General features: G+C 41.9%; 1 protein-coding gene across 2 annotated transcripts in view; it reads right to left on the bottom strand.

Moving 5' to 3' along the window:
• The window catches only part of SPTBN1 (spectrin beta, non-erythrocytic 1), a 152,048-nt gene that overhangs the window by 45,444 nt on the left and 82,451 nt on the right, over positions 1–24,153 (bottom strand). For both annotated transcript variants that reach the window (XM_065401235.1, XM_065401236.1), the window contains exons 4-16: positions 23,091–23,182; positions 21,078–21,158; positions 20,057–20,172; positions 18,766–18,878; positions 17,954–18,141; positions 17,009–17,126; positions 15,108–15,266; positions 14,293–14,595; positions 13,065–13,218; positions 11,534–12,404; positions 11,282–11,419; positions 9,860–10,616; positions 9,419–9,621 (exon numbers count right to left, since the gene is read on the bottom strand). In XM_065401235.1, the coding sequence (XP_065257307.1) occupies positions 9,419–9,621; positions 9,860–10,616; positions 11,282–11,419; positions 11,534–12,404; positions 13,065–13,218; positions 14,293–14,595; positions 15,108–15,266; positions 17,009–17,126; positions 17,954–18,141; positions 18,766–18,878; positions 20,057–20,172; positions 21,078–21,158; positions 23,091–23,182 (3,293 nt within the window). The remainder of the gene's footprint in view (positions 1–9,418; positions 9,622–9,859; positions 10,617–11,281; positions 11,420–11,533; positions 12,405–13,064; positions 13,219–14,292; positions 14,596–15,107; positions 15,267–17,008; positions 17,127–17,953; positions 18,142–18,765; positions 18,879–20,056; positions 20,173–21,077; positions 21,159–23,090; positions 23,183–24,153) is intronic.

The following is a 24,153-nucleotide window of genomic DNA, read 5'->3' on the forward strand; positions in this document are numbered from 1 at the left end:
AAGCATATACGGATATCAAGCAGATGATGGTGTAATTATTTTTCTCAGCATCATAATAAACATAACCTTTGGAGCTCATGCTATTAGTTTAATTCCCAAAATTCACTCGATAGTCTGAGATTATCTGGAGTGAGAAGAAAGGATTAGGGTCTTCTGAATTTTCACTTAAAGAAAAAAAAAAGTAGATCAGGAAGATCCAGTTTTATTCTCAGATTAAACTGTGAATGAAAGACTAATTCAGAGAAAGAAACATTAATTCTATAAATAATGGCTGTCCAATGGCTAGAAGACATGGAACGCTTTGCGAGACCTTGGTATAGTTAACAAAACCTCAATGACGGATTCTCATTGCATAGGGGGCTCATTTCTGCAATGACATCCAAGGGCCAGAAAGTGCAAAGGTGCTCAGTATGAGTGACTACGGTGGACCTGGGTGGTCATGGCTAGTGGTTGGAACAGGAATCATGTTTAGTCAGTAGTCAGGAATCTGAACCAAGGGTCTAAACCAGTGTCAGAGGCCGGATGCCAGAGCCAAGGGTGAGAGCTGAAGTCAGGAATCGAAGCTGAGGGTAAGGACTGGATTACCAGGAGCGAGGCAAGGCAGAGCAGCGCTGGGGCCAAGACTAGAACAAAGCAGGAGAAGGGCTTAGAAAAAGCAGGAGCTATTGCAGCCAGACACAAATGTTTCAAGCAACTGCTGAATTGCTGTTGGGCTTAAGATTCGGTTTTCTGACTCTTCCAACCAATCAGGCAATGTAGCCAATCAGGTAGCCTACTAAAGGCCAGGTGCACTTGTTAGGTTGCCTGAAAACTGGTTCAACTGCAGTGATTCCAGACCCCGAGTACCCTCAATTCCTACAGAGGTACGGGTGCTCTGTACCTTTCAAGATGCACTCAGCACTTTGCTGTTTGGGGCCCTTAAAAGGGGGAAGTGTGATAACTTACTTTATCTGGTAAGAAAGGCTGATACTCTATTAACTCTTTGTGCTCCAGCTTACAGTCTGTGGAGGGAAAAATCTAGATAAAGGGTCAATTTCTCTCATTTATACCAGTGTGATTCCAGTGAAGGCAACAGTGTTGCAAAGGTGAAACTGGGAAGAGAGTTGGGCCCAAATAATCCAGGAGTGAAGACTGGATCCCTTTTTGAGGTATTTAGGGTGGGAGCTGGAGTCATACCTTTCTCAATAGCCGACCCCTTCCAAAAGTGCTGAGCAGGACTGCAATCCCGACTCACTTCATGACAAAAATGCAAGACTCTCCTCTGCCATGGCATAATGGAGTTGGAGCTGTTCCATAACAATTTATGAGTACTGTATATCGGCCTGATTACTGAGATATATATTGCATGAAGATAGTGGGTTAACTCATTAGAAGTCTGCCTGAAAAAATAGGCAGGAGGGAGAAAGAGTGGCTCAAGACAAGCCTCCCCTAGCAAGCACTTGAGAGTTGTTAAGGGACGATGTCAGAACCATTGGTTCTGAGAACTCTGGCTCAATCTCCTGCTGAGTCTTCAGGACTGGTTTGGCCGGAGGACCAAAGCCTGGGAACCGAGAAGAACAAAAAAAAGACAAAGGAGGGTTTAAAAGGGACATTCTCTCAAGAGAGGAAGGTAGCTGTTCAGGGGAACCAGAATGAGATAGGTCTGCTGGCAGGGCCGGCTCCAGGGTTTTGGCCGCCCCAAGCAGCCAAAACAAACAAACAAACAAAAAGCCGTGATCGCGATCTGCAGCGGCAATTTGGCGGGAGGTCCTTCGCCCCCAGGCGGAGTGAGGGACCGTCCGCCGAATTGCCGCCGAATACCTGGATGTGCCGCCCCTCTCCGGAGCGGCCGCCCCAAGCACCTGCTTGACAAGCTGGTGCCTGGAGCCGGCCCTGTTTGCTGGGGGTGTCTGGAGAAGGCTCCCATGCTTAGATCACCATCACAGGATGTTAGGGATTTAGGTAAGATACAGATGTGTGTAAACTGTTGTTTTCAAATTCTTTTTTCTCTAAAAGCTTTGTTCCTGCTGCTTAAACAAACACTACTTTGTTTTAAGAAGTTTCTCTAGACACTATATAGCAGTGGTCACAGACACACAAAGGGAAGAACCACAGGTTCCTGAACTCAGTCACCTGGAGGTAAGAAACGTTGATACATGGTACTGTAACCCCGGGCCCTAAGAGTGGGAGAACTCTGACATTTTGAGATAAGATAGGTAAATGCATGAAGCCTGAGGGGGTGCCCTCAGTGAGACCAGAAAGGGGACAGAGGTTCAACAAGCCCCATAACCATAACACGTGGTTTTCTAGTAACGTTAATGATGCTTGTAACAACAAGAACAACCAAAACTTTCTGCCTCCACTAGGCTCAAGTCAATACATGTTTGCAACTCAGAGTGGAAAAAGATCTTATTAACGAGCTAAAATCATTTTCTGAAGGGGATTCAACATTTACACATTTGAAAGAGTTTCCCCTTCAGCCTTCAATTCTTTAAAACACTTGTGTATATGCCCAATAGATTTTTTCATAAATGTATTCATATTTATGACTTGTATTGCAATAGTGCATAGAGGTCCCATCAAAAATTGGGCCCCATTGTATTAGGTAGTGTACACTCATATAATGACCCCAAGATCTTAGTCTCTTCTTTGTAGGCGAATTATGAAGGATGTGAAATAGGAATGGTAGAGATACTAATCACTATCATATATCTGAATGAAATTACCCAGAAAGGAGAGTGCTAAAAGGTTGCTACAGTGTTACTGATACTTGCTCTATATGAAAGCACCTACGAACTCTAATGAGTCAGAAAAATGGATAAACAAAGTCATGGTAGCTCAACAGTTAATCTGTGGGTTTCACAGAGCCTGAACAGGAACAGAAACTGAGGGCATGGCTACATTTACAGATGTAGAGCGCTGGGAGTTAAACCAGCCTTCAGAGACTGCAGTGGGGAAAATGCTGCCGAACGTTTACACTCTCAGTTGGAAGTGCACTGGTGTGGCCACATTAGCAGCTCTTGCAACGCCACAAAGACCACAAAGAGCAGTGCATTGTGGTAGCTATCCCAGTGTTCAAGTGGCTGCGACCTGCTTTTCAAATGTGGGGGTGGGGTGGAGTGTGACAGGGAGTGTGTTGTGTGTATGTGGGGGAGGAGAGAGAGAGTGGCTTTGTGGCATGCTGGGAGTGTCTCAGCATGCTGTCTTGTAAGTTCAGACCCCGCTCTCGCATACTCACAGCAAGCAACATACCACATTAATAGCTTGCTTTGTCCCGGAGCAGATAAGCATGCCGGCTGTCAAAAACAGTGCTTTGAACGGGGATATTTGCATTCCTACAGCCGATTCCAAAACAATGACAAGAGTGGCCACTTGACTGAAGAGGATTATGGGACGTTTCCAGAGGCCGATCGCAGCGCAGTAATGCAACATTTCGTTCACACTGATGCTGGGGCGTGTCAGCTGAGGCGCAACAAGCATTATGCATCTCATGGAGGTGGATTACCAGGAGCGCTCCAGCTGCAGAGTCCGGGTGCTCTAAGTGCCTTGCCAGTGTGGACGGGTCAGGAGTTAGGGTGCCTGGGGCTGCTTTAATGCGCTCTAACTTGCAAGTGTAGCCAAGCCCTGCGACATCATTAAAGCAAGACTGTTAAACACTTGTGGAGGTAACTGCCTGCTGAGAGAGATCTATTAGTTTGGCTCTACCATTCCTGTTTGTTTCAACAAAGCTTATGCTGTTCAATTTTTTTCTCATGGAGGTGCAACTCTTCCACTGAAAGAGTAAAGAAACTCTCTTCCCTGAATTGACAACAATAATCTTGGAAGAAGTTACTCACAGCCACTTTGCCTATAGGATTTTCATGAGTGTAAAACCTGGCAAAAACAGTTCCATTGTGACCTGGGTCAGTCATGCTGGTGTTTTAAAACTAGAACTTATTTTCAGAAATAAGGGGCTCATCATCCACATAACCAGATTAGATGAGGTCCTCTACCTCCTCCCAATAGAAAATAGCCAAAGTCAAAAGTTTTTTACTACAAAGAACTCAGCTTCTTTTGCTTGCCAAGCACTGAGCAAAGTCATGGATTTGGACTTGTCTGTTTAGGTTCTTCATAGGGCTGTCAAGCGATTAAAAAAATCAATCACGATTAATTGTGCAATTAATCGTACTGTTAAACAATAACAGAATACTATTTATTTAAATATTTTTGGATGTTTTCTACATTTTCAAATATATTGATTTCAATTACAACACAGAATACAAAGTGTACAGTGCTCACTTTATATTTATTTTTGATTACAAATATTTGCACTGTAAAAAAACAAAAGAAATAGTGTATTTCAATTCACCTAGAAGAAGTACTGTAGTGCAATCTCTTTATCATGAAAGTTGAACTTACAAATGTAGAATTATGTACAGAAAATAACTGCATTCAAAAATAAAACAATGTAAAACTTTAGAACCTACAAGTCCACTCAGTCCTATTTCAGCCAATTGCTCAGACAAACAAGTTTGGTTACAATTTGCAGAAGATAATGCTGCCTGCTTCTTGTTTACATCACCTGAAAGTGAGAACAGGTATTTGCATGGCACTGTCGTAGCCGGCATCACAAGATATTTATGTGCCAGATGCTCTAAAGATTCATATGTCCCTTCATACTTCAACCACCATTCCAGAAGACATGTATCCATGCTGATGACAGGTTCTGCTTGATAACAATACAAACCAGCGCAGTCCGACCCATGTTCATTTTCATCATCTAAGTCAGATGCCACCAGCAGAAGGTTGATTTTCTGTTTTGGTGGTTCGGGTTCTGTAGTTTCCACATCAGAGTGTTGCTCTTTTAAGACATCTGAAAGCATTCTCCACACCTTGTCCCTCTCAGATTTTTGAAGGCACTTCTGATTCTTAAACCTTGGGTCGAGTGCTGTATCTATCCTTAGATATCTCATATTGGTAACTTCTTTGCATTTTGTCAAATCTGCCATGAAAGTGTTCTTAAAACGAACATGTGCTGGGTCATCATCCAAGACTGCTATAACATGAAATATATGGCAGAATGCAGGTAAAACAGAACAGGAGACATACAATTCTCCCCCAAGGAGTTCAATCACAAATTTAATTAATGCATTATTTTTTTAATGAGCATCATCAGCATGGAAGCATGTCCTTTGGAATGGTGGACGAAGCATGAAGGGACATATCTGGCATGTAAATACCTTGCAAACACCTCTAGCCTGTATGCATTCTGCCTCAGTTATGGTCCACCAAGATGCCCTCACGCCAGCTACAAAAGCGAACGCCTGTTTTCACTTTCAGGTGACATTTTAAATAAGGAAGCAGTCAGCAATATCTCCTGTAAATGTAAACAAACTTGTTTGTCTTAGCGATTGGCTGAACAAGAAGTAGGACTGAGTAGACTTGTAGGCTCTAAAGTTTTACATTGTTTTGTTTTTGAGAGCAGACATATAACAAAAAAAAAAAAAAATCTACATTTGTAAGTTACACTTTCACGATAAAGAGATTGCACTACAGTACTTGTATGAGGTGAATTGGAAAATACTATTTCTTTTGTTTATCATTTTTACAGTGTAAATATTTGTAATCAAAAATAATAATATAAAGTGATCACTGTACACTTTGTATTCTGTGTTGTAATAGAAATCAATATATTTGAAAATATAGAAAACCATCCATAAATATTTAATAAATTTCAATAAGTTTAAAAGTGCAATTAATCACGATTAATTTTTTTAATCACAGTTATTTTTTTGAGTTAATTGCGCGAGTTAACTGCAATTAATCAACAGCCCTAGTTCTTCGTTGTACACCCAGATGGAGCCTGACTGGGAGATATACTTTCTGTTAAACCAAGAGGCCTCCTTTAAACACATTCTCACAACACTCAAAACTTAGGGCTTGTCTTCACTACTGGGGTAAGTTGACCTAAGTTACGCTACTCCAGCTACATGAATAATTTAGCTGGAGTCGACATAGCTTAGGTTGACTTACCCCAGTCTCTTCACTGCGCTGCGCTGACGGGAGACACTCTCCAGTTGACTTATCACTAGACCCGCTAAATTGACACCCGCTGCATCAATTGTAGCAGCGGCAATCTCCCCAGTAGTGAGGACAAGCCCTTACACTTTGTTTTTGAGGCTTATCACTCCTAGAAACTTAACCGCAATTGCACTTATTTCCTTAATAGTATAACATTGGGTGGGTTTTTGCAGTGTTCCACATAAATAGCTTTGGAAATGAGGAAATGTGTTGATGTAAAATGAAATAAAAAACCGTGTCTAAGGTTTGCCTTGCATTCAAAGCAGGAACATGTACAGCCCATGTCATGCAATTAAGGTCTGTAAGGCAGCCATCTAGGGTGCCATAAAACAGTACGGATAACAAGGAGGTTTCCACTGCAGCAAAGAGTCACTTGATAACAAGACCCCTGAGTTTTGGGAGAATCTCTTTGAAGCACAGGAAATGGAAAGTGGTCTAGTCAGGCCTAGAATATCCCTACACTTCAGCTGCCTATTACCATAGCATGGGCTTCAGGGAGAAGCTGACCAGAAGATACTGTGTTCCTGGCAGGGCCGGCTCCAGGCACCAGCCCACCAAGCTTGTGCTTGGGGCGGCACCTGGAGGGGGGCGGCGCGGCGCTCCGGCCGCCGGGGAGAGCGGAGCCCCGGCCGGGGCTGGCCGCCCTGCCCCCGGCGCTCTGGCCGCCGGGGGGAGAGTGGAGCCCCGGCCGGGGCTCGCCGCCTTCCTCCCAGGGCTCCGGCCGCCCTCCCCCCGGCCGCCGGGGGGAGAGCGGAGCCCCCGCCGGGACTCGCCGCCCTCCTCCCAGGGCTCCGGCCGCCCTCCCCCCGGCCGCCGGGGGGAGAGCGGAGCCCCCGCCGGGACTCGCCGCCCTCCTCCCAGGGCTCCGGCCGCCCCCCCCCCCCCGCTGGGGGGGGGGGGTGTGGCGGCCGGAGGCTTTTTTGCCTGGGGCGGCAAAAAAGCCAGAGCCGGCCCTGGTTCCTGGATCCACCCTTAATGACAGAGGTTGTAGGAAAAGGCTGGCTGAGCAGAAGACAAGTTCCCTAACTTAGCAAGTGGGAGGAAAAAGCTAAGGTGAAGGAGGAGAGAGAAAATCAGAGAAGATGGGGAGGGAAAGTTTGGTGTTACCTGCTTTGTTTGCTTCGGACGAGTGGGAGGAAAGAACTTTTATCCTCATGCTAATATATTTAGTGCTGGCCTTTCAAGCAGTATAATAAAAATGGTGTAAAGGTCATGTTATATTTCTGCCTAAGAAACAAAATCTTACCTTGCAAAATCTAAGTCAGAATCAAGTCAGAAGATGCTATCATAGGCAGGTTGGGAAGCTTGAGAGATTGCCTTATTTATTAAGAGAAAAATGTCTTGTTCTGTGTTTCCAAATATTTTTTTTTATTTTCCACTTCTCTTATTGGAGGAGCCATGAATGAGAAGCAGGTATTCATGAAAACTAGTCATCACCTGAGGAGAGTTAGTGACGTTTGAGGGTTGTTGAAAGCCTGGAACTTCTAAAATTCTGTGGTAATGCCAGTGCCCAATGTGCCATGCCACCAATACATCCTCTGCTTCTCCTCTAATATATATGGTGCCAGAAATAAACAGAGTATGGAAGCAAGATCCCTACATTGCTAGAGACTGTATAGTTGTAACTGTTCAGGCCTAGGCAGACAAAGTGAAATCAGTGCTGGTGCTGGCTGGGTATACACTGTGTCCTTGTGTTGATTAAAAGATAATTTGGCAGCAGTGTGACATTTAGTACTGTGATTGCCTTCCCTAATTATAAACAAAGTCTTCTAGGAGAAGTTGAATAGCCCCTCATAGAGCAGAGACTTATATTTGTACAATGAGGACACGCGGGCAGGCCCATTCTAATGGCCACTGTGCTGTGTATCTCAGTTCAGGTTCTTTGCTGGAGGAGTGGGAAGCTCTGCAGAGTCAGCACACTTGGGCCCTGGAATGAAATTGAGCCTCGGGTCACTTTCAAGGGATCCCATCTTTCTGGCACTTGGAGCATCATTGTTGGGATCTAAAGGGAGCCATATCCACTCCATTCTGGTCAGATAGAGGATCACTGAAACGTGTAGGGCTAAAGGAATCCTTCGAAAGAGATCCCCGGGAATCACTGGTAACAGAAATATTCTGCCTTTCTCTGTGAGGGCATCTTGGTGGACCATAACTGAGGCAGAATGCATACAGGCTAGAGGTGTTTGCTTTACCCGGACAGAGAAGAAAGGCAAATGACTAAATGGAATATCCTACACTTAGGTTCATCCTCGGAGAGAAGAGCAATTAGCTATTGCTGAACTTCTCTGAAGGAGAAACTTATGTAATTAGGGTAAGATGAGTATCTGGTATAAGGATCAAAAGTATTATTTGGCATAAAAGTTCTACATAAGTTTATTATTTATTATTATTATTATTATTATTATTGTGCTTTGTGATCTAAGGAAAAAAGTGCATCAAAGGCATTAGGTTCATTCCCATCAAAATTAAACATCCTGAATTTACAAAAGAAGAAGTGCTTAAAATCTACAGCTGCCACATCCCAGCAATAAGGACAAAAAAATAGCCTGTTTTAGGATGAGAGAGACATTTTTACCAATGTTTTCTAATCTGATTTCACAAAAAGGGGCAGGGAACCTCTGTTATACCTTGGGAATCATGATCAAAGCCAAGTGGATAGGACAGGTACAATTTCACTTGCACTCCAGAGAAGCCACCTTCCTTCTTTGGAGAAGGACAGGAATACATTCATCTAATTAAATTAGCCAGGTGATAGCAGGGAAACTTTAGACTTGTGGAACCAGGGAAGGCTAGTTCTAAGGCTCCCTCAATTCATAGTATAAACAGTCTATGAATGCTCTGATACAATGATATAGCAACAGCCAAATCCTACTATTAGCTCACTATTTCAAATGTCTCCAGAAGGAGGCAGAGGTCATATTTGATTACTATTAGCCTCTCTCATTTTTGAAGCATTCTGGTTCCTAATGTTTTTATAAGACAAAGAAAACATATCATATTAGGATTTTCTAATACGTCCCTTTGCCTTAATCATCTACAAGAAAACTGGATTAAAACATACAGGGGTTGAATTTCAGGTCACTTAGGTCAGCTTCGCACTGGTGTAACTCTACTGATTCCAGTAGAGTTCTTCCCTGTTTACACTGATGTAAGAGAGAGAAGCAAACCCACTTTCCAGTATACTTCAGCTTAATTCCTTGCTGCCAGGAGCTGGGGTTTTCTACATCTCAGTACCAATCCAACCGGTACCAGTGCTTCATGCTAGGAAATCTCCACAATCCAAAGGATAAAGGCAAATTCAGAAAAGAAATCAAGTTCTGGGTGAGCAGGCTGGGAAGTTTGATGCACAACAGTCACTAAAACTCTTAGCAAACCGTACCTGTCATCAATAGAGTCCACTTTCTCTTGGATCTTGTCAGAGTTAATATTCCCATCGCTAAAGAGCCTCCTGCCAGTTTCTACAACTGCATTGAGCTTTTCCTCATTGGCATCCATTGTGGTCATGAAATCCTCCTGTTTTCTAATAGCAGCTTCCGCTCCTTCCAAGGTAGTAGGCATTTCAGTATGGGCCAAAACATATTCCTTTTAAGAAAAATATATCAGAGAAAAAAGCATAAGACATGTTAATTGCTATCTGCTTGACAGAGAGAGCTTCCCCATACCGTGAACGCGAGAGTGTTTGCCAAGAACTGGTAGATATCAACTTGATGCAAAAGATCATTTTTGTGAAAAAAGCTTGATCTCTTTAGCTAGGTGACTGCAATAAGTGGTGTCAATTTGTGTGAGATTAATGCAAGGAACTAAATTACTGTCCACTTACCTGGTTATTAAGAAATGCTTCAGCTTGCTTAGTGTCTCTGAGAAACAGCTGGTAGGCATGAGACTGTGAAAGGAGGTTTTGCCTATTCTCCCACATTTTGTGAAGCTCATTCCACCCAGTGTCCAAAGCCTGCAGGCGCTGGCGTAAGAACATATACTGTGCATCAGTTTGTCCTTGGGTTACCATCTCGCCCATGTCTCTCATTTTCTGGTAGTCTTCCTCATAATTGTTAATTTCGTTCTTAATATTCTCATGCTGAGTGAGCAGCTTTTCAGCCTCTGTCAGTGTGTTTGGCATATCTTCTGAGGCAATCGCAGTCTGGGTTCTGGATAGCCAGGACTGGAAGTCGTCCAGGTCACGCAAAAACTGCTGTAGTTTGCTTGCCTCTCCAAGGGACTCTTCCCGGTTCTTGAGGGTGGTTTTCATTTCTTCCCACACATCGCTGATTTCTGCAAGCCTCGACAGGATGGCCTGAGCCTGGTCAGGATGTTCAGATTCCAACTTTTCAGCCTCTTTTTGCAGGTCACTTAGCTTAGCCTCAATGGCTACCAAATCACGTTCCATACCCGTCAACTTCCTCTGAAGGGCCATTACTCCAGTCAGATCATTGCCCAGATCTTGTGTGGATTCAATTACTTTGGTCTTTTCCCTGATCCAGGATTTGGTTTCATTACACTCAAGATGGTAATTCTGGATACTTAGAGCAGAGATAAGAGCATCTTTCTTTCTGTCCACCAGTTCTCTGAACTGGCTCCATCTAAAAATGGGGAGGAGAGAAAAGCAGAGAAACTGAGGGTAAATACAATAATGGTAAAGTCTAATGTCAACATTTCTGAATGAGGAAAATGGCTGAAGTAAGCCTATTGAACTTTTAAATAACCTCTTTTTGTTTTTTTTGTTTTTGTTTCTCCCCCCACCCCACCCCCCACCGTGAGCTACAGTGTATACTAGAAAACACCAGATAGCAATGGACTGGATCTCAACATTTTCACTTTTTGCAGGGTCAAATATTTTCTGCAGGTTACACTCTAACTCTCTGGATTTTCTGCATGGCGTGAATGCACATGAAGACTAAAACTAAGAATCTAAGACAGGTTTGTAAAATATGCTGTACCAGTTTATTTTTACAACAAAATATTTAGTACAGTAAGTCTTCATATGATCACAGATTTATAGCTACAGTACTAAGGGCCTAATTCAGAGTCCATTGATGTCAATGGAACAACTCTGGCTTTGAATCAGGCCCTAAGAGAGGCAGAATTTAAAAAAAAAAAAACAGAACTACGTCAGTTTTCACTAGGTGAAAATCAGATCCCGACAGTTTCAAAAACATACATATAAAATATACAGAAACACAAAAGAAACAACGCTAACCATCTCCTCAAATCTCAAGTTTCCACATGTCGTCTGTCATTAACCCACCTTGTGTTGAGTTTGTCTTGCTGAGCCTTGATCTCCTTTTCACTTGGATGACCACTGTGCATCAGCTGTCTAGCAATTTGATTTACCACTGCAACACGGGATGCCTGATTGTTCATTTCTGGTTCTAAGCTTTCAAATCTGAAAAAAAATCACAAAGGCATTGGGGACCCTCAGTCACAGACAAGATAAGACTACAGTGAGGCACACAGGTAGCTGATGTATAACAGGACCTCCTTGCAATTCTATTCTCACCTGTGTTGGATCACTTCCAGGTCTTCAAGCTTCTCTGGAATCTGCATATTGTTAAGCCACTGCTCCTTTTCATCAATCCAAAGTTCACAAGCATCTGCTTCACTGAACATCTTATACAGAGCAAGGGTATCTTGCAGAGCCTGTTTACGGAGCCGCGTCAGTTCAGCAACCTCTTTGTATCTTTCCTCTATTCCGGACAACCTGCCTTGAACATCTGGAGATTCGGCATGTTCCTGAGGCAGAGCTTTTGCTTGTTCATGCAGTGAGTCAATGGTTGGCCTATAGTTTGCAATCTCTTCAGCAACATCTTTGTGTTTCTTGACCAAGGACTGAGTAGAATACTCATCATGGCCAACATCATTGCTGGAGACAATTTTGAGGATGTCCAACATCCATGCATCAATATCATCAGCATCAGCTTGGAACTGATGAAGAAGAGAGGCTTCCTCCAGGCGTTTCTTCCTAATGGCAGACAGCTCCTCCAGGTTAGCCCATTGCTCTCGCATATCCTTTATTCTCTCTCTAATTTTTTCAGACCCAAAGTGCTCCTCAGCAATCATACCTTCACCTTCTTTTATTGCCTGCTGGAAGTTGCCACTACGGCCACTCATTTCATCTTCAAACGCCTTATGCTTGCTCAAGAGACGGACAATGCTAGTTAGGTCCTTCCCATAGTCATCAGATGACAAGATCTGCTCCTTTTCTCTGATCCAGCCCTCTTCTTCTGCCATTTCCCAGAAGAATTTCCACAGACGCCTGGATTCTTCCAAGCGAGCTTGGCGTTCGGCTGCTAACTGGCACAGCTCTTGGTAACAAAACTCCATATGAGCTACACGATCTCTGATCACTTGTGGATCACATGGTTTGTAACCTGTTCAGACAGAAATGTATTAGAGTTCAATCTCACTTATTTTTACCTGTAAAGCCAGAGCACCTAGGACTCTTAATGCTTGCTTATTAGGTCTCCATCACAGAGTAGCAGAGTGCAGTAAATGACCAGTGTTTAAGGGAATACCGGTCAAACCTCACTCTAAGTAATTTGTGTGTAAATCCCGGGTATTCTCAGTGAATTCAAAAAAATTACTTTGGATTTACCCTGCTGAACTCAAGAGCAAAATTGCAGTACAAAAAACGGGCACGTTTTACTTTAGTGTAACTTAGTGAAATTCCCCTTGATTTACATTAATGCGTACGAGATCAGAGTCAGATCCAATAACTTGAATTGTAACCATTAGAAAGAGGTGAAATGGGAAATCGTAAGGCAAAAGGAACAACTGGTAAAAAATTACAAAAGCTTCTAGCTACTAGTGTGAAATGCCATGCAAAATACAGTGCCATGATGAATTCTGAGAAGGTAACTGGCCAAATTCACCTCTGGCATAAGTAAATCCAACTTGAATCAATGGAGTTGGGCCCACTTATGCTGGTGAATTTAGCCCAATGTGTATTATATGGCTAATGAAGCTCAATAAATATGTAACCAAAATTATTGTCTCTTCAAACCTAATACATATGTAAAACTACAACTTACCTTCTCCATCTGTGGCAAATTTCTGAGCAGATGCATTGACTCCCCGCACTCGTTCAGCCTGAATGGCAATGTCTGCCTCCACTAGCGCATGTTTCTGTAACAGGTCCTCTACCCCTAACAAATGCTTGCCATAGTCTTGAGATAGCAGAAGCACCTGCTCAAAGAAAGCAAGTTAAAAGTGTTGAGATAGTCACTGTTAAAACAATCTACTTCATGCACCTCCCAAAAGCACAGAACTAGAGATTCTCACCACAGTGCAACTGGCTATATGGCAAAGGTCTCCTTTACAGTTACAAGACCCCAGGCATCAAGTAGCATTTTCATGACTGGGTTTTCATTTTTTTTAAATTCTTTATTTAGCCAGTAAAGCACTTTTATGCCACTTATAAGCATAGAGTGAGCAATATTTACATATGATGGGCCAAGTTCGGCTCTCAGTAGACTGGTTTAAAACTGGAGTGATACCAGTTATTTACGTAGAGCCATTACAAATTTACACTGGTGACAATATGTTTTGGCCAATATTTTCAAAACTCTATTACACAAAAAGGGCTTCATTGTGTCATTGAAACGGTCTTGTGTTGGAGAGGGTGCAGAGCTGTGTTGCCTAGGGGAGCATTGGGAGACGTTCTGCCTCCCTTAGTTCCCGGGCACTGCACACAGCTACTGCAGCCCTTAGGGGGGTGCAGTGTCATTCCTCTGCACAGCCAGTCAGCTCTGCTGGCTGACAGGTAAGGAAGTATGGATGGAGCCCTGGCCCTGCCCTCCTCCCCAGCCCAAAGACAGGTGGGAAGCAGTTTGCGTGTTCTCTTGAGCACAGCAGCTGCAAGTCTTCTTGGCCCTCATGGGAGCTGCTTAGCTGAGGAAGAGAGGTCCTTATCCCCTTCTACCCACATGTGCACTGTGTAAAGGGTCTGGCCCAGAATGAGTACTGTAGTGAATGTAAATCTGCCTTCCCCAGGCAGAGACAAGCAAAAATAAAATATTACTTGTTTAGAAGGTGAGAGACTTGGGGGTTTTTGTAGCTGTTTTAATTTTATATTTTAAAGAGTCCAGCATTGTGTATCAAGAAGTGAATTGATGTACGTGAATGGGAAGCTCCTGTTTTTGGACATTTGGTTATAGAGACATTATGTTTAAAACAAACATAATTCAAACAGATAAAGGACATGCACAATCTCTAATCAGCAGCAGTTTCCTGCCATCATCTTATCTTGTTGACATTTACCTTCATTTCATCCATCCAGTCCATAATGTAAAGCATTTCCTGGAATATCTTTTGCAGACCAAGGTTCATCTCCAGTCTTTGTCTACGGGCCCTGAGTAGCTCCAGCAGGTACTCCCACAGGCGTATAACATTGTCTTTTCTTGCGGTGATGCGTTTGATATCATGGTAATTCTCAGTCTCAAGTTCCTTTGCAACAGCAACTACCGCCTGAACTCGTTCTTCATATGCTGCAATGTCTGTTTCAATGGCCTCGTGCTTTTTAGTGGCAGCCTCCACGGCTGGAAGGTCAAAACCAAAGTTATCCTGTAAATGCACAGAAATCATTTTAGTAATGCCTGTGCATCAAAAATGCTATTGCTCAAACAAAGCTGTGTAATGTTACTTTTGATTATTCAAAACAAATTTGCTAACAACTGTGGCTTCAAAATACTCTGAAAATACATCCATTGATAAAAACAGCAGATATACTATTGGGAAAAATCATGAATTGGCCTTGCGGCAAGGGGACTTTATAGGCATTTTCTGTCTCTAATGTCAATAAATCAAGTTCATCCCTGGTGTAATTCCACTGAATTCACTAGCCATTTACTTGGTCCTACCATTTAATGGAAATAGTGAATATTGGGGAGACATTCCTGCATAGTTTTCTACTGAGTATAGACTTGCCAAATTAGTTCAGAGGGAGTCTAACACACACAGCACGAACTGTAGGGCACCTAACATGAAGGAAGGAACACACATTGCGCGCAGAAACTGTATCCCATAATTACTCACGGTGATAAGTTTAGTCATACAAATAGTTCTGAAAGCACCACCTGAGAAACCAGTCGTTGATTTTCACTCAGCCACGTTTCTCTCATAGCTGCCTTGCGATCAAATCTGCGTGCAAGTTGTTCCAGTTTCTCTTGTCTTATGAGCTCATTTCGCAGTGCCAGTTCTCTTTCATGTTCAGCTTTTTCCAGTCTTTCCCAGGCCTGAAGAGATGAAAAAAATGCATCATATTGTTTAGATTCACATTTTTAAAGAACTTTGAGAAATCACATCAACTTTGCATGAAATCAATACTGTGGACCAAAATTAATTCCTGATGTAAATTCGCTGTGGCCAAAGCAGTTACATAAGGGACAAATTTGGTCCATATTGTTTAGTGAAAGAGCACAGGACTGTCAGGCTTTATACCCAGCTCTGCCAATGTGTGGCCAAGGCAGAACTACTTAAACTTTTAGTTCCTCAATTTACCTGTCTATGAACTGGGTATAAAACCTGCCTACCTCACAGGAGTGTTGTGAGGATCTTTATTTATTTGTTTTAAATCTGTTTTTTTTTTTTTATAAGCAAAACAATTGGTTTGAATTTTATGTGCAAGTGTGTTTAATCTTTTCCCAAAAGAGGGAAGGAAAGTATGATTCACACGTTCTCTCTCCTAAACCATTCCTGCACATAGATTTTTAAGGTCTGACTTTTAGAAAAAGAGCAGAACACTGGGGTCTATTTCTTTTGTTGCATGAGATCTTTTTTTAAAAGTAAAAAGCTGTTCATGTACATTAAGCTATTGCCATAAAAATTACAAATTAAAATCAAGCTAATCAGCATTACAGATCCTTCTCATAAAAAACCCCAGTTAATCAGACACTATCCTAGATTCCTCTAAATCCTAACAGATGTGACTTTGCCTGAAACCAAAGAATTTTAGGCCTTCACAGGCACAGGAGCATAACATAAACAGGGGAGTTGTGCAGTTTATTGCTCTCCCGGATGCAGAGCGAAGCGCAGACACCAGCAACAGCTGCTCTGGGAATTCCAAGCATGATAAAAAGCAAATTAGGAAGGCTCACAGTTTGAAGTCATTTGTTATCCCCAAGAGATCTTGTCAGACCTGTTGCTGTTCAGCCAGCTGTAGCTGAGTAACAGCTAGTTGTATAAACTCTGACTGGGAACCAACAAGATTGTTCCCAGTGGCTTCACACAAATCTTCTCCTTTCCTAACTCTCTCGCATAGTGGACATTAGGTCAGAGAAGCTTATGGAGCAAATTCAGGTCCCTGTTCTGTGGCCAAGAAAGACCCTTGATTCACTGTGGAACTCTGTTCTGCTTTAGCTGCCAGGGGGCTTTGATGGCTGGTAGAGTGCATTGGAAAATGGGGCGGGGGGGGGGGGGGAAATCACTAAATGTTTTTTCTCTTTTCTGTCAGAGGGCATGCCTACACAGCAACTGGGAGGGTGCTAGCCACCCAAGTACTATCCCACCCAACCCCCTGTACACGGATGGCTAACCCCAACTGCCAGGGCCATACTACTATTTTTAGCGTGCTAGCTTGAGCCAAGCTAGTGCGTGTCTGTCTACCCGCACTGGGAAGCACAATCACAGCTGCTCCATAGATATACCCAGTGAGTTCTAGGGGCGGGACTAGGGAGAAGCAGGGCAAGGCCAGTGGATCCACAGCTACACAACACCAGTCACCATTTCCCCCAGCAGAGGGAGCGTATGCAAGTGTTGCAGATGCTGCTGCAGCCTTGAGGCTACATTAGTGGTTACCCAGTGTGGCCGGCAGGAAATGTCGTTTTACCCCCTCAATCCTTTAGGATCCCCTGAGTCAAGCCAGGGGTCGTGGGGTTGGTGCGGGGGACAGTTTTCTCCCTAGCAAGCTGGAAGTGAGATTAAAAGAAACATTTGAGATGCACATAAGGAGCTGAAAAAACAGAGTTTATGCTTTCACCTTGTTAATGTCCGAGATGAGTTTGCCCTCCCGTGGCATGTACACTTTCTGATTGTTAGCCCTCATTTTGCTTTGGATGGTGAAAAGCAGTACTTCTAAGTTTCCTTTTTCTGTAAATCTAGACAGAAATTCCCAAAAGAAAACAGGGTTAAAATGCATATTTCATCACTTCTAATGAACTAAAGTGTGCTTTCTTGAAGGACTAACGTTGTCCATAGCTCAGTAATACAATTATTATTAGTCCTTTTTTTCTGTTTCATTCTGTGTGAAAGCAGGAAGGACAGGAGTAGTGCCCACGAGAACCAACTGGTTCAAATGTCACAATGATTGCACAAAGTCAGCCGCTTTGTTTTTATATATTGAAATCCCTCGGGGAGGGGGGAGGCAGATTTTTTATTTCATGAACTGACCTAGTTAATCTACTGACACAGGAATTTAAGGCTAGATCCAAAGCCCATTGAAGTCAATGAGACTCTTTCTTTTGAATCAGACCTTTAGAGCACTTCTTAGAAAATACACTCATTTTATAGGCACTGTTACATCAGCTTTTAGCATTCAAAGTTATGTTTTGTAAAACCAGAGACACTTGCTCTTGATCTGGGATAAACAATGAAATCCTATTATTAGCTGTGTACTTGTATTATACAGTGCTGACATGCATAAATGCGGCATTATTGTCTGATAATGATACGCTATTGCTCCTTGTTGTACATTACTAGGAGTAGTTATGAGTAGTTGTTGTGAGGCAGTATCTCCTCGTATCTGAGATCTTGCAAATAGGCACAGTATTTTCTTGTTCTACCATGTGTGTGGGTGAGTGAAAGGGAATAAGCCAATCTTGAGTGATAAAGATCAGGACTAAGTAGAAATAAGATACCAGAGGTTTTTAAGCTATTTTCTTAAGATGAGATTAATAAAAAACAAAAGCAGAGTGATTGAGTTTACTTGGGTGGTTTCTCCACTGTGCGGTAAGTGTTGAATGCCTGTAGCTGCTGTTGCACACCAACCAGCGAGTTGGCAAATTTGCGATTGTTCAGGATGATAATAGTTTGTTCAATCCACTCAAGAAGGTCAGAAGCCAGCGATTCATATTTTTCAATCATTTTCTCTGTTTCAATAGCATTGTCAAGCACCTGTAACAAACAGCACAAAACAACTGAGGAACAAGGCCAGACCAGTTCAGACGCATTTCAATCCTACATCTACGTAAAAGAGACTGTGCAGGGGGACTTAGCTTACAAATCAATGGCTAATTCCTGAGTACAACAGGGGATAGGATAACTGAGGAGTGGGGACCCTGCACTGCTCTGCAGTGAATTCCCATGATCCCAGGCAAATTGAGGGGCAGGGTGTGGTGACTGATCGACTGAGAAAGGAGTCCCATTCAGTCTGTCTCAAGTGCAAGGATGGTGGCTGCTGTGCAAAGTGGGAGAGAAAGCATGTGTGCTTTTTTAAACAAGGGACTCCTCAAGGCTGCAAAGAGGGGGAGAGAGAAACTCTTGGCAGTGGGGAGCAGTTAATGGGCAGGAGAAAGCGGCATCTACATAAAGTTAACAAGCAAAATAAAATATCAGCTAAATGGTTTTTGTTAAGATATGGATGGAAATATCAGGAAAGATTAACCACTTCCTACATTTTATAGGACTATATAGTGTTCACGTCCATGATTAAAAGCTAACATATACAATGGGCTGAAGCGCTCACTAGAAATGAATATTTAGTTTGCTGCCTCACATATAAAATCTTAGTTTGCAAACCTTTCCAATACGTTTTCCTTCAACAGCTAACGCTTTCATCTTAGAAAAGTAGTGGTAATATGTCACCACATAGGTGATAATTGACTTTTCATCAGGATGGTCAACACTGATATCTGAAAACCAAATAAGAGTTACTTTAGTATACTGTGGGATATGTGGTTTGAAACAAAGCATACAGTGCTGATAATCCACTACATAAGACTCAGAGATGTGGGTTCAGCGGCCTTTCAGCTTTCCAGATTTTATCTGAAGTCTAGCCTTATGTGCCTAAACTAAAATACATTTAGTAGTTCTGAGTTAGTCTCAAATTCTTTGGTAGTGGCAAGTATAGAACTCCATGACTACTAAGTGCTATATTTTGTGTTAGGCTTAGAGCATGCAAACTGTCATTGAAGTAAAGGACAGGGAGTCATGACCTTTTGGTTCTATTCCAACCTCTGCTGTGTGAGGCTGATATTTACCTATCTTCACAGGGATGTTGTGAGGCACGTTTGTCAAACGCTTAGAAGAAGGATGTTATGATAGTATTACAGAGAGGAAATTCCAATGTCCAGCACCAAGGAGCTATAGACTGTCACACACAGTCATATTTAGAATTCACAAAGGCAAGCAAACCCAGCTGGATATTGTTTCAGGAGAATCCTTTAATGAGTGCAGCTGGAGAGTAAATTATTTCCTATCCTTGCAGAAGTGCTGATGTATTGGAAAGTCAGCAACAAGAAACTTGCCCAGTGACAACATGACCTTTACCTGTCCTGTGACACTAAAGCTCCCTATTCTAATGTTACCTTCACTTAAAACTATATGCCGCACATGAACACTAATACTCATTTGTTGGCTGAAAAAATGCTGCTAACAATTCTATGAAGAATGTGTCATCTATATTTTAGCTTAAAGAAAAAGTTTTACCATACAGTTGACAGAGATGCCTCTTCACTGGGATGTTCTTATGTTTTATATACAAGGCCAGCATGGTGGTCTATTTACAGCAAAACACTGCCACATGAGAGAATGAGAACTCAAGTCCTGGGATCCTTGACTGGGAATGAAGGGAACTGGGATTGAAGGTCCCTTGCCGAAGAGAACATCGAGCATCTTTCTCTGATGTCCTACCTACTCCTCCTCAGGAAAATGCAGGGAGTGGTACTGATAGGAGAGAGAACTGCATCCAGTTGCCCTTCAGCACAAAAGTCTGCCACAAAACATCACCTTGGGGCATGGAGGGTTGTAAAAAAGGAATGACATTCCTCCACATACAGCCAGTCAATGCTGTAAGGGTAGGAATTCTTACCCTCTGGGTCCAGAAGCTTAGTGAGACCAAGATGTTGCTCTGCGAGGTTAAAAGCATTCTGCAGATTGTAGTGTGCATTTGATTTCTTCAGCTTGTCAAAATCAATCAGATCAGGCCTAAAGAATAAGAGAATTCCTTGATTTCCCCAATACACACGCATGTTACTTTAAAATAAATGAATAAAAATAAATCCGAGACACCCAAAATAGCAGTGGTGACTTATGGAGCCAAATTCACCAGGGATGAATTTGGATCAGATTCTGACACCTTTACTCGTATTGTCCAGTACTTTACTTCTCAAGTAGTCGTACCCCTTTCAGTGGGACACTGAAGGAGTAAGGTACCTCACAGCATATGCCAGGGTGGCACAATCTGGCCCATGACAAAAATGGGGATAATTTACCAGGAATGAATGTGACCTAAGTGAATAAGAAAAACAAATAATCTACAGCCAGGATTGTGCAGCCTTTACTCACATTCGTGAGCACTTACTTGTGCAAGTAGTCACCAATGTGAGTACAAGTGACATAGTTTAGCTCCTAATGAACATTTAACCTAGGGCCAAATTCTGCCACCTTACTAACACGGAGTATCACCATACTTCACAAGTAGCCCCCCATTGAATTCAATGGTGCTAGTCAGCATAAGTAAGGGTAGCACATGTGGTTCCTAAAGAGTAACTGTTTATTTAGGTACTGCATGGACATTGCAAGGAAAGTAGTCAATTACAAAGTGATACAATCACATATGTATGATTTATTCATCTGAATACAAATGTAGCCATTTTGATGTGCAACGCCAGCCACTAGCACTGGGGTGAACTGGCAGTGACATGAAGAGCTACAATAGTCTGATTATTTTGCTGCATCTTTTGCCCATGGGACTCTGCAATGTTCTTGCAACCCATCTTCAACTCCCACAGATTTAAAAATCAAACAGCAAACTACTATACTACAAAATTGTGAGTACACAGCAAAAGTTTCATCTTTCTAAATCAATAAAGAATATCCCAAGGACATACCTGTGTTTATGGATTAGTGCGTTGAAAGCCATCCCATCCCTCCAGCTAGTTGTAAAGTTGTGAATGTTGACATTGGGATAACTGACACAACAAAAACCAGAAAGAGCATAATCAATATAGCATTCCTGCTCTGGCTTTGCATATTACGTCAATGGAAACTGGTTGGAGGAATGACAATTAGAACGTAAGGGAGGGATGTTCTCAACCAGCTACTAAAGTTTCACAATCATAACGACTGTTTTCTAATCATGTCAATAGCAAGAGGCAAGAACATCTCAGTTTTCCTTGTAACACTAAAAGAAAGGATATACATTCTACGTGTGTGATAATAACCAACTTTTTTTTTAAAGCTAGAAAAGTAATTTTAATCTTTGGTGCCCAGTCTGCAGTCTGTATTGTTCCGATCTCTTCAAGTCTGAAGTCACTTCTTGACTCAGCAGCTGAAAAATTATTATTTTCGGGTACTTGAAATATTAAATATTGGAGAGGGATAGGAACTGCTGGAGAAGCAGAACGGAAAGTTTAAGAGGAATGACCTTTCCCCACAAATGCTTTTAATCAAGTGCTCAAGATTATGAGTGTGATGGTTAAATTTGTGCCTAATGGATTGAGCAGATTCAAGATTCATTTTATCAGTGGTTCAGGGACTTTCAAAGTCTCTGAAAAATGTTCAGGTTGTTTGCAAACTCTGGTTCTGGTGAACTCTCTAAAAGGGAGGCCTACGTTTCGCTAGAATTACTTAACTGCGCTCAATTTGCTATACGTCCATTCAAGTTTCATGAAGGAAAGAAACATAGTGGATTTCTATAAATAATGGATAGCCAGTTAATAGCAAGAAGGCTACTATTTGTGAAAGGCATTTTGGAAGCACTTCTGTTTAGGTAAGCCCTCTTTCTGAATGTGAAAGAAATCAAAACTTTAATTGCCTAACAAATTCAAACCTGCACTAAATAATGTGTGCGGCTACCTCATTGGCAGCAGGACACCGAGTCTGTTTCAGAGAAGCAGCAGCAGTCTTCCCATTGATACTCTTTTTCCTTGAAGCCCTCAAAAAATACCCTGTGGGCCAAATCCACCGAAATCTAGCATACACTACAAGATTTAACCAAGACAAGCTACAGTCCTTTGACCTTTAAAACTCTTTTCATTACATAGGGTGAATTCCATTGCATAACACTGAATTCCTATAAAAAGCAATACACTATTTCTGCAGGTTAAAAGGACTTTCAGAAGACTAGAATTGTAGTCCTCAGAATTATACCACTCTTGAGACTACCATGAATATCTTTGTTTCATTAAATCCTTTTGCCCAGCCTACGCCATCCACAAAAAAACAACCCCCAACTTCTCCGCCCCAAAATGCAACCCCACAACAACCACCCCATAACCAGAAAGAGGGCAAATTATATATTATTTAGATGTTAAGAGTCTTCTGAGATTCTGCCTTGAAAGGAGAGCGGGATTCAAAGTTCTTTGTGTTCCAAAGATATTCTAGGAAAAGATATGGAACATCCTAGTCAACAAACACACAAACTCAAAAGGATTGCATCGATTTTCAACTACCTACGCTTTGGCCTGCTCCCACTGAAGTCAAAGGGAAATTGACACTGACTTTCACGGAAACAGCTCTTTGTTCCTAGTATATTTTCCAAAACAAAACACGAAGAACCACACACAAAAAATTAAGGGAAAAAATCTGGTCACAAACATGCCTCAGTGTCATCACAATCTCACAATATGAATGGAAAGGGGGTGTTGAGCTAGTAACCTTTCCTGAATTCTCAGATTCTGATATTTAGCACGTAGAACACATGAAAGAAACATTAGTAAGCCAGAGTTCACTGACTTGTAAATATCAGCTTTTAATATTAATTCGTCCATGTCTGTTGATTACCTTGTCTTAGTTCAATCCACTTAAGGGAAGATACGTGTTTATACATTTAAAGCAATTTCAGTGAAAACTCAGAATGCTGTAAGAAGAGTTTTTCAGATAATCTTTTAATCCACACTCACCCAGCTGTCTTCATCTGGCACCACAGGAGCAAAGCATCCTTAGCAGATTTCTTCTCTTTGTTGTCTTCAGTTTCGACACTGATATCTTGGATCTAAGAGTCACAAATCAGTTTTAATGAAATCAATTTGTCATTTCTCAGTCAATTCTGCATATTTCCAAAGAAATAAAATAAAGTAATACCAGAGCAAAAGCAACACAGAAAACCAAGGAACAGCAAAGCAGAAGAGCAGCAGTGCACAAGTCATTTACATTCATTCATTTGGAAGAAAAATAAGATGAACAGCTTCTTTTGCCTTTAACTTACCATAAGATATTTTTAAAATTCATGGACAAACAATTTAAAATTCACCAGAAACATCCGATTCAAATTGTCAAAACAAACCCTGTTTTATACAAAGCTATGGCCTAATCTTGCAAGGTTTTCTGTGCTTCCTGCAGTGTTCTGAGTACTTTCAACTCATTTCAGTGGGAGTTGAGGACGCTCAATGCCTACAGGCAGCGCTCAGCATCTTGTGAGATGGAAACCTTAGGGACAGATCCTGGGTACTTAGAAGTCAATGTGGTTTTGTCACTGAGTTCAGTGGAACCAGAGTTTTGGCTTTAGAAGCAACACAACCGAGTATGCTGAAGTCTACAATTTTATTCACTTTTAAATAAAGATGGTAACCTATGAGCAAGTTGACAATTTTAGCCTCATAAAGACAAAGTAAACCAAAAATATTTTACTCCAAAAATGTCAGACTTTCTGGATATACTGCAATGCTATATTTTACACTGACTTTGTATCAGGATAGCTGTAGAACACACAGAAATTTTACAATAAAACTTTTCCTTACATATAACAAACAAAAGGGAATAGCACTGTGACTGCCATAAAAGTTAATTGTGAGTTATCTGTTAGTTCAGACCAGTTTAAAAGTTAAAGAGACATTTACTTTTCAAAATTACATTCTACTCCACGGAGATGGGAACTTTTCTCCTGTATTTCATACATATTCAAAGAACCAAAAATACTCCCACTCATTGTTTGCATGGTTTTAAGTAAAGCCATAAAAGGCAAAA

The sequence above is a fragment of the Emys orbicularis genome, chromosome 3, assembly GCF_028017835.1.
Source record: "Emys orbicularis isolate rEmyOrb1 chromosome 3, rEmyOrb1.hap1, whole genome shotgun sequence".
Lineage (NCBI taxonomy): Eukaryota > Metazoa > Chordata > Testudines > Emydidae > Emys > Emys orbicularis.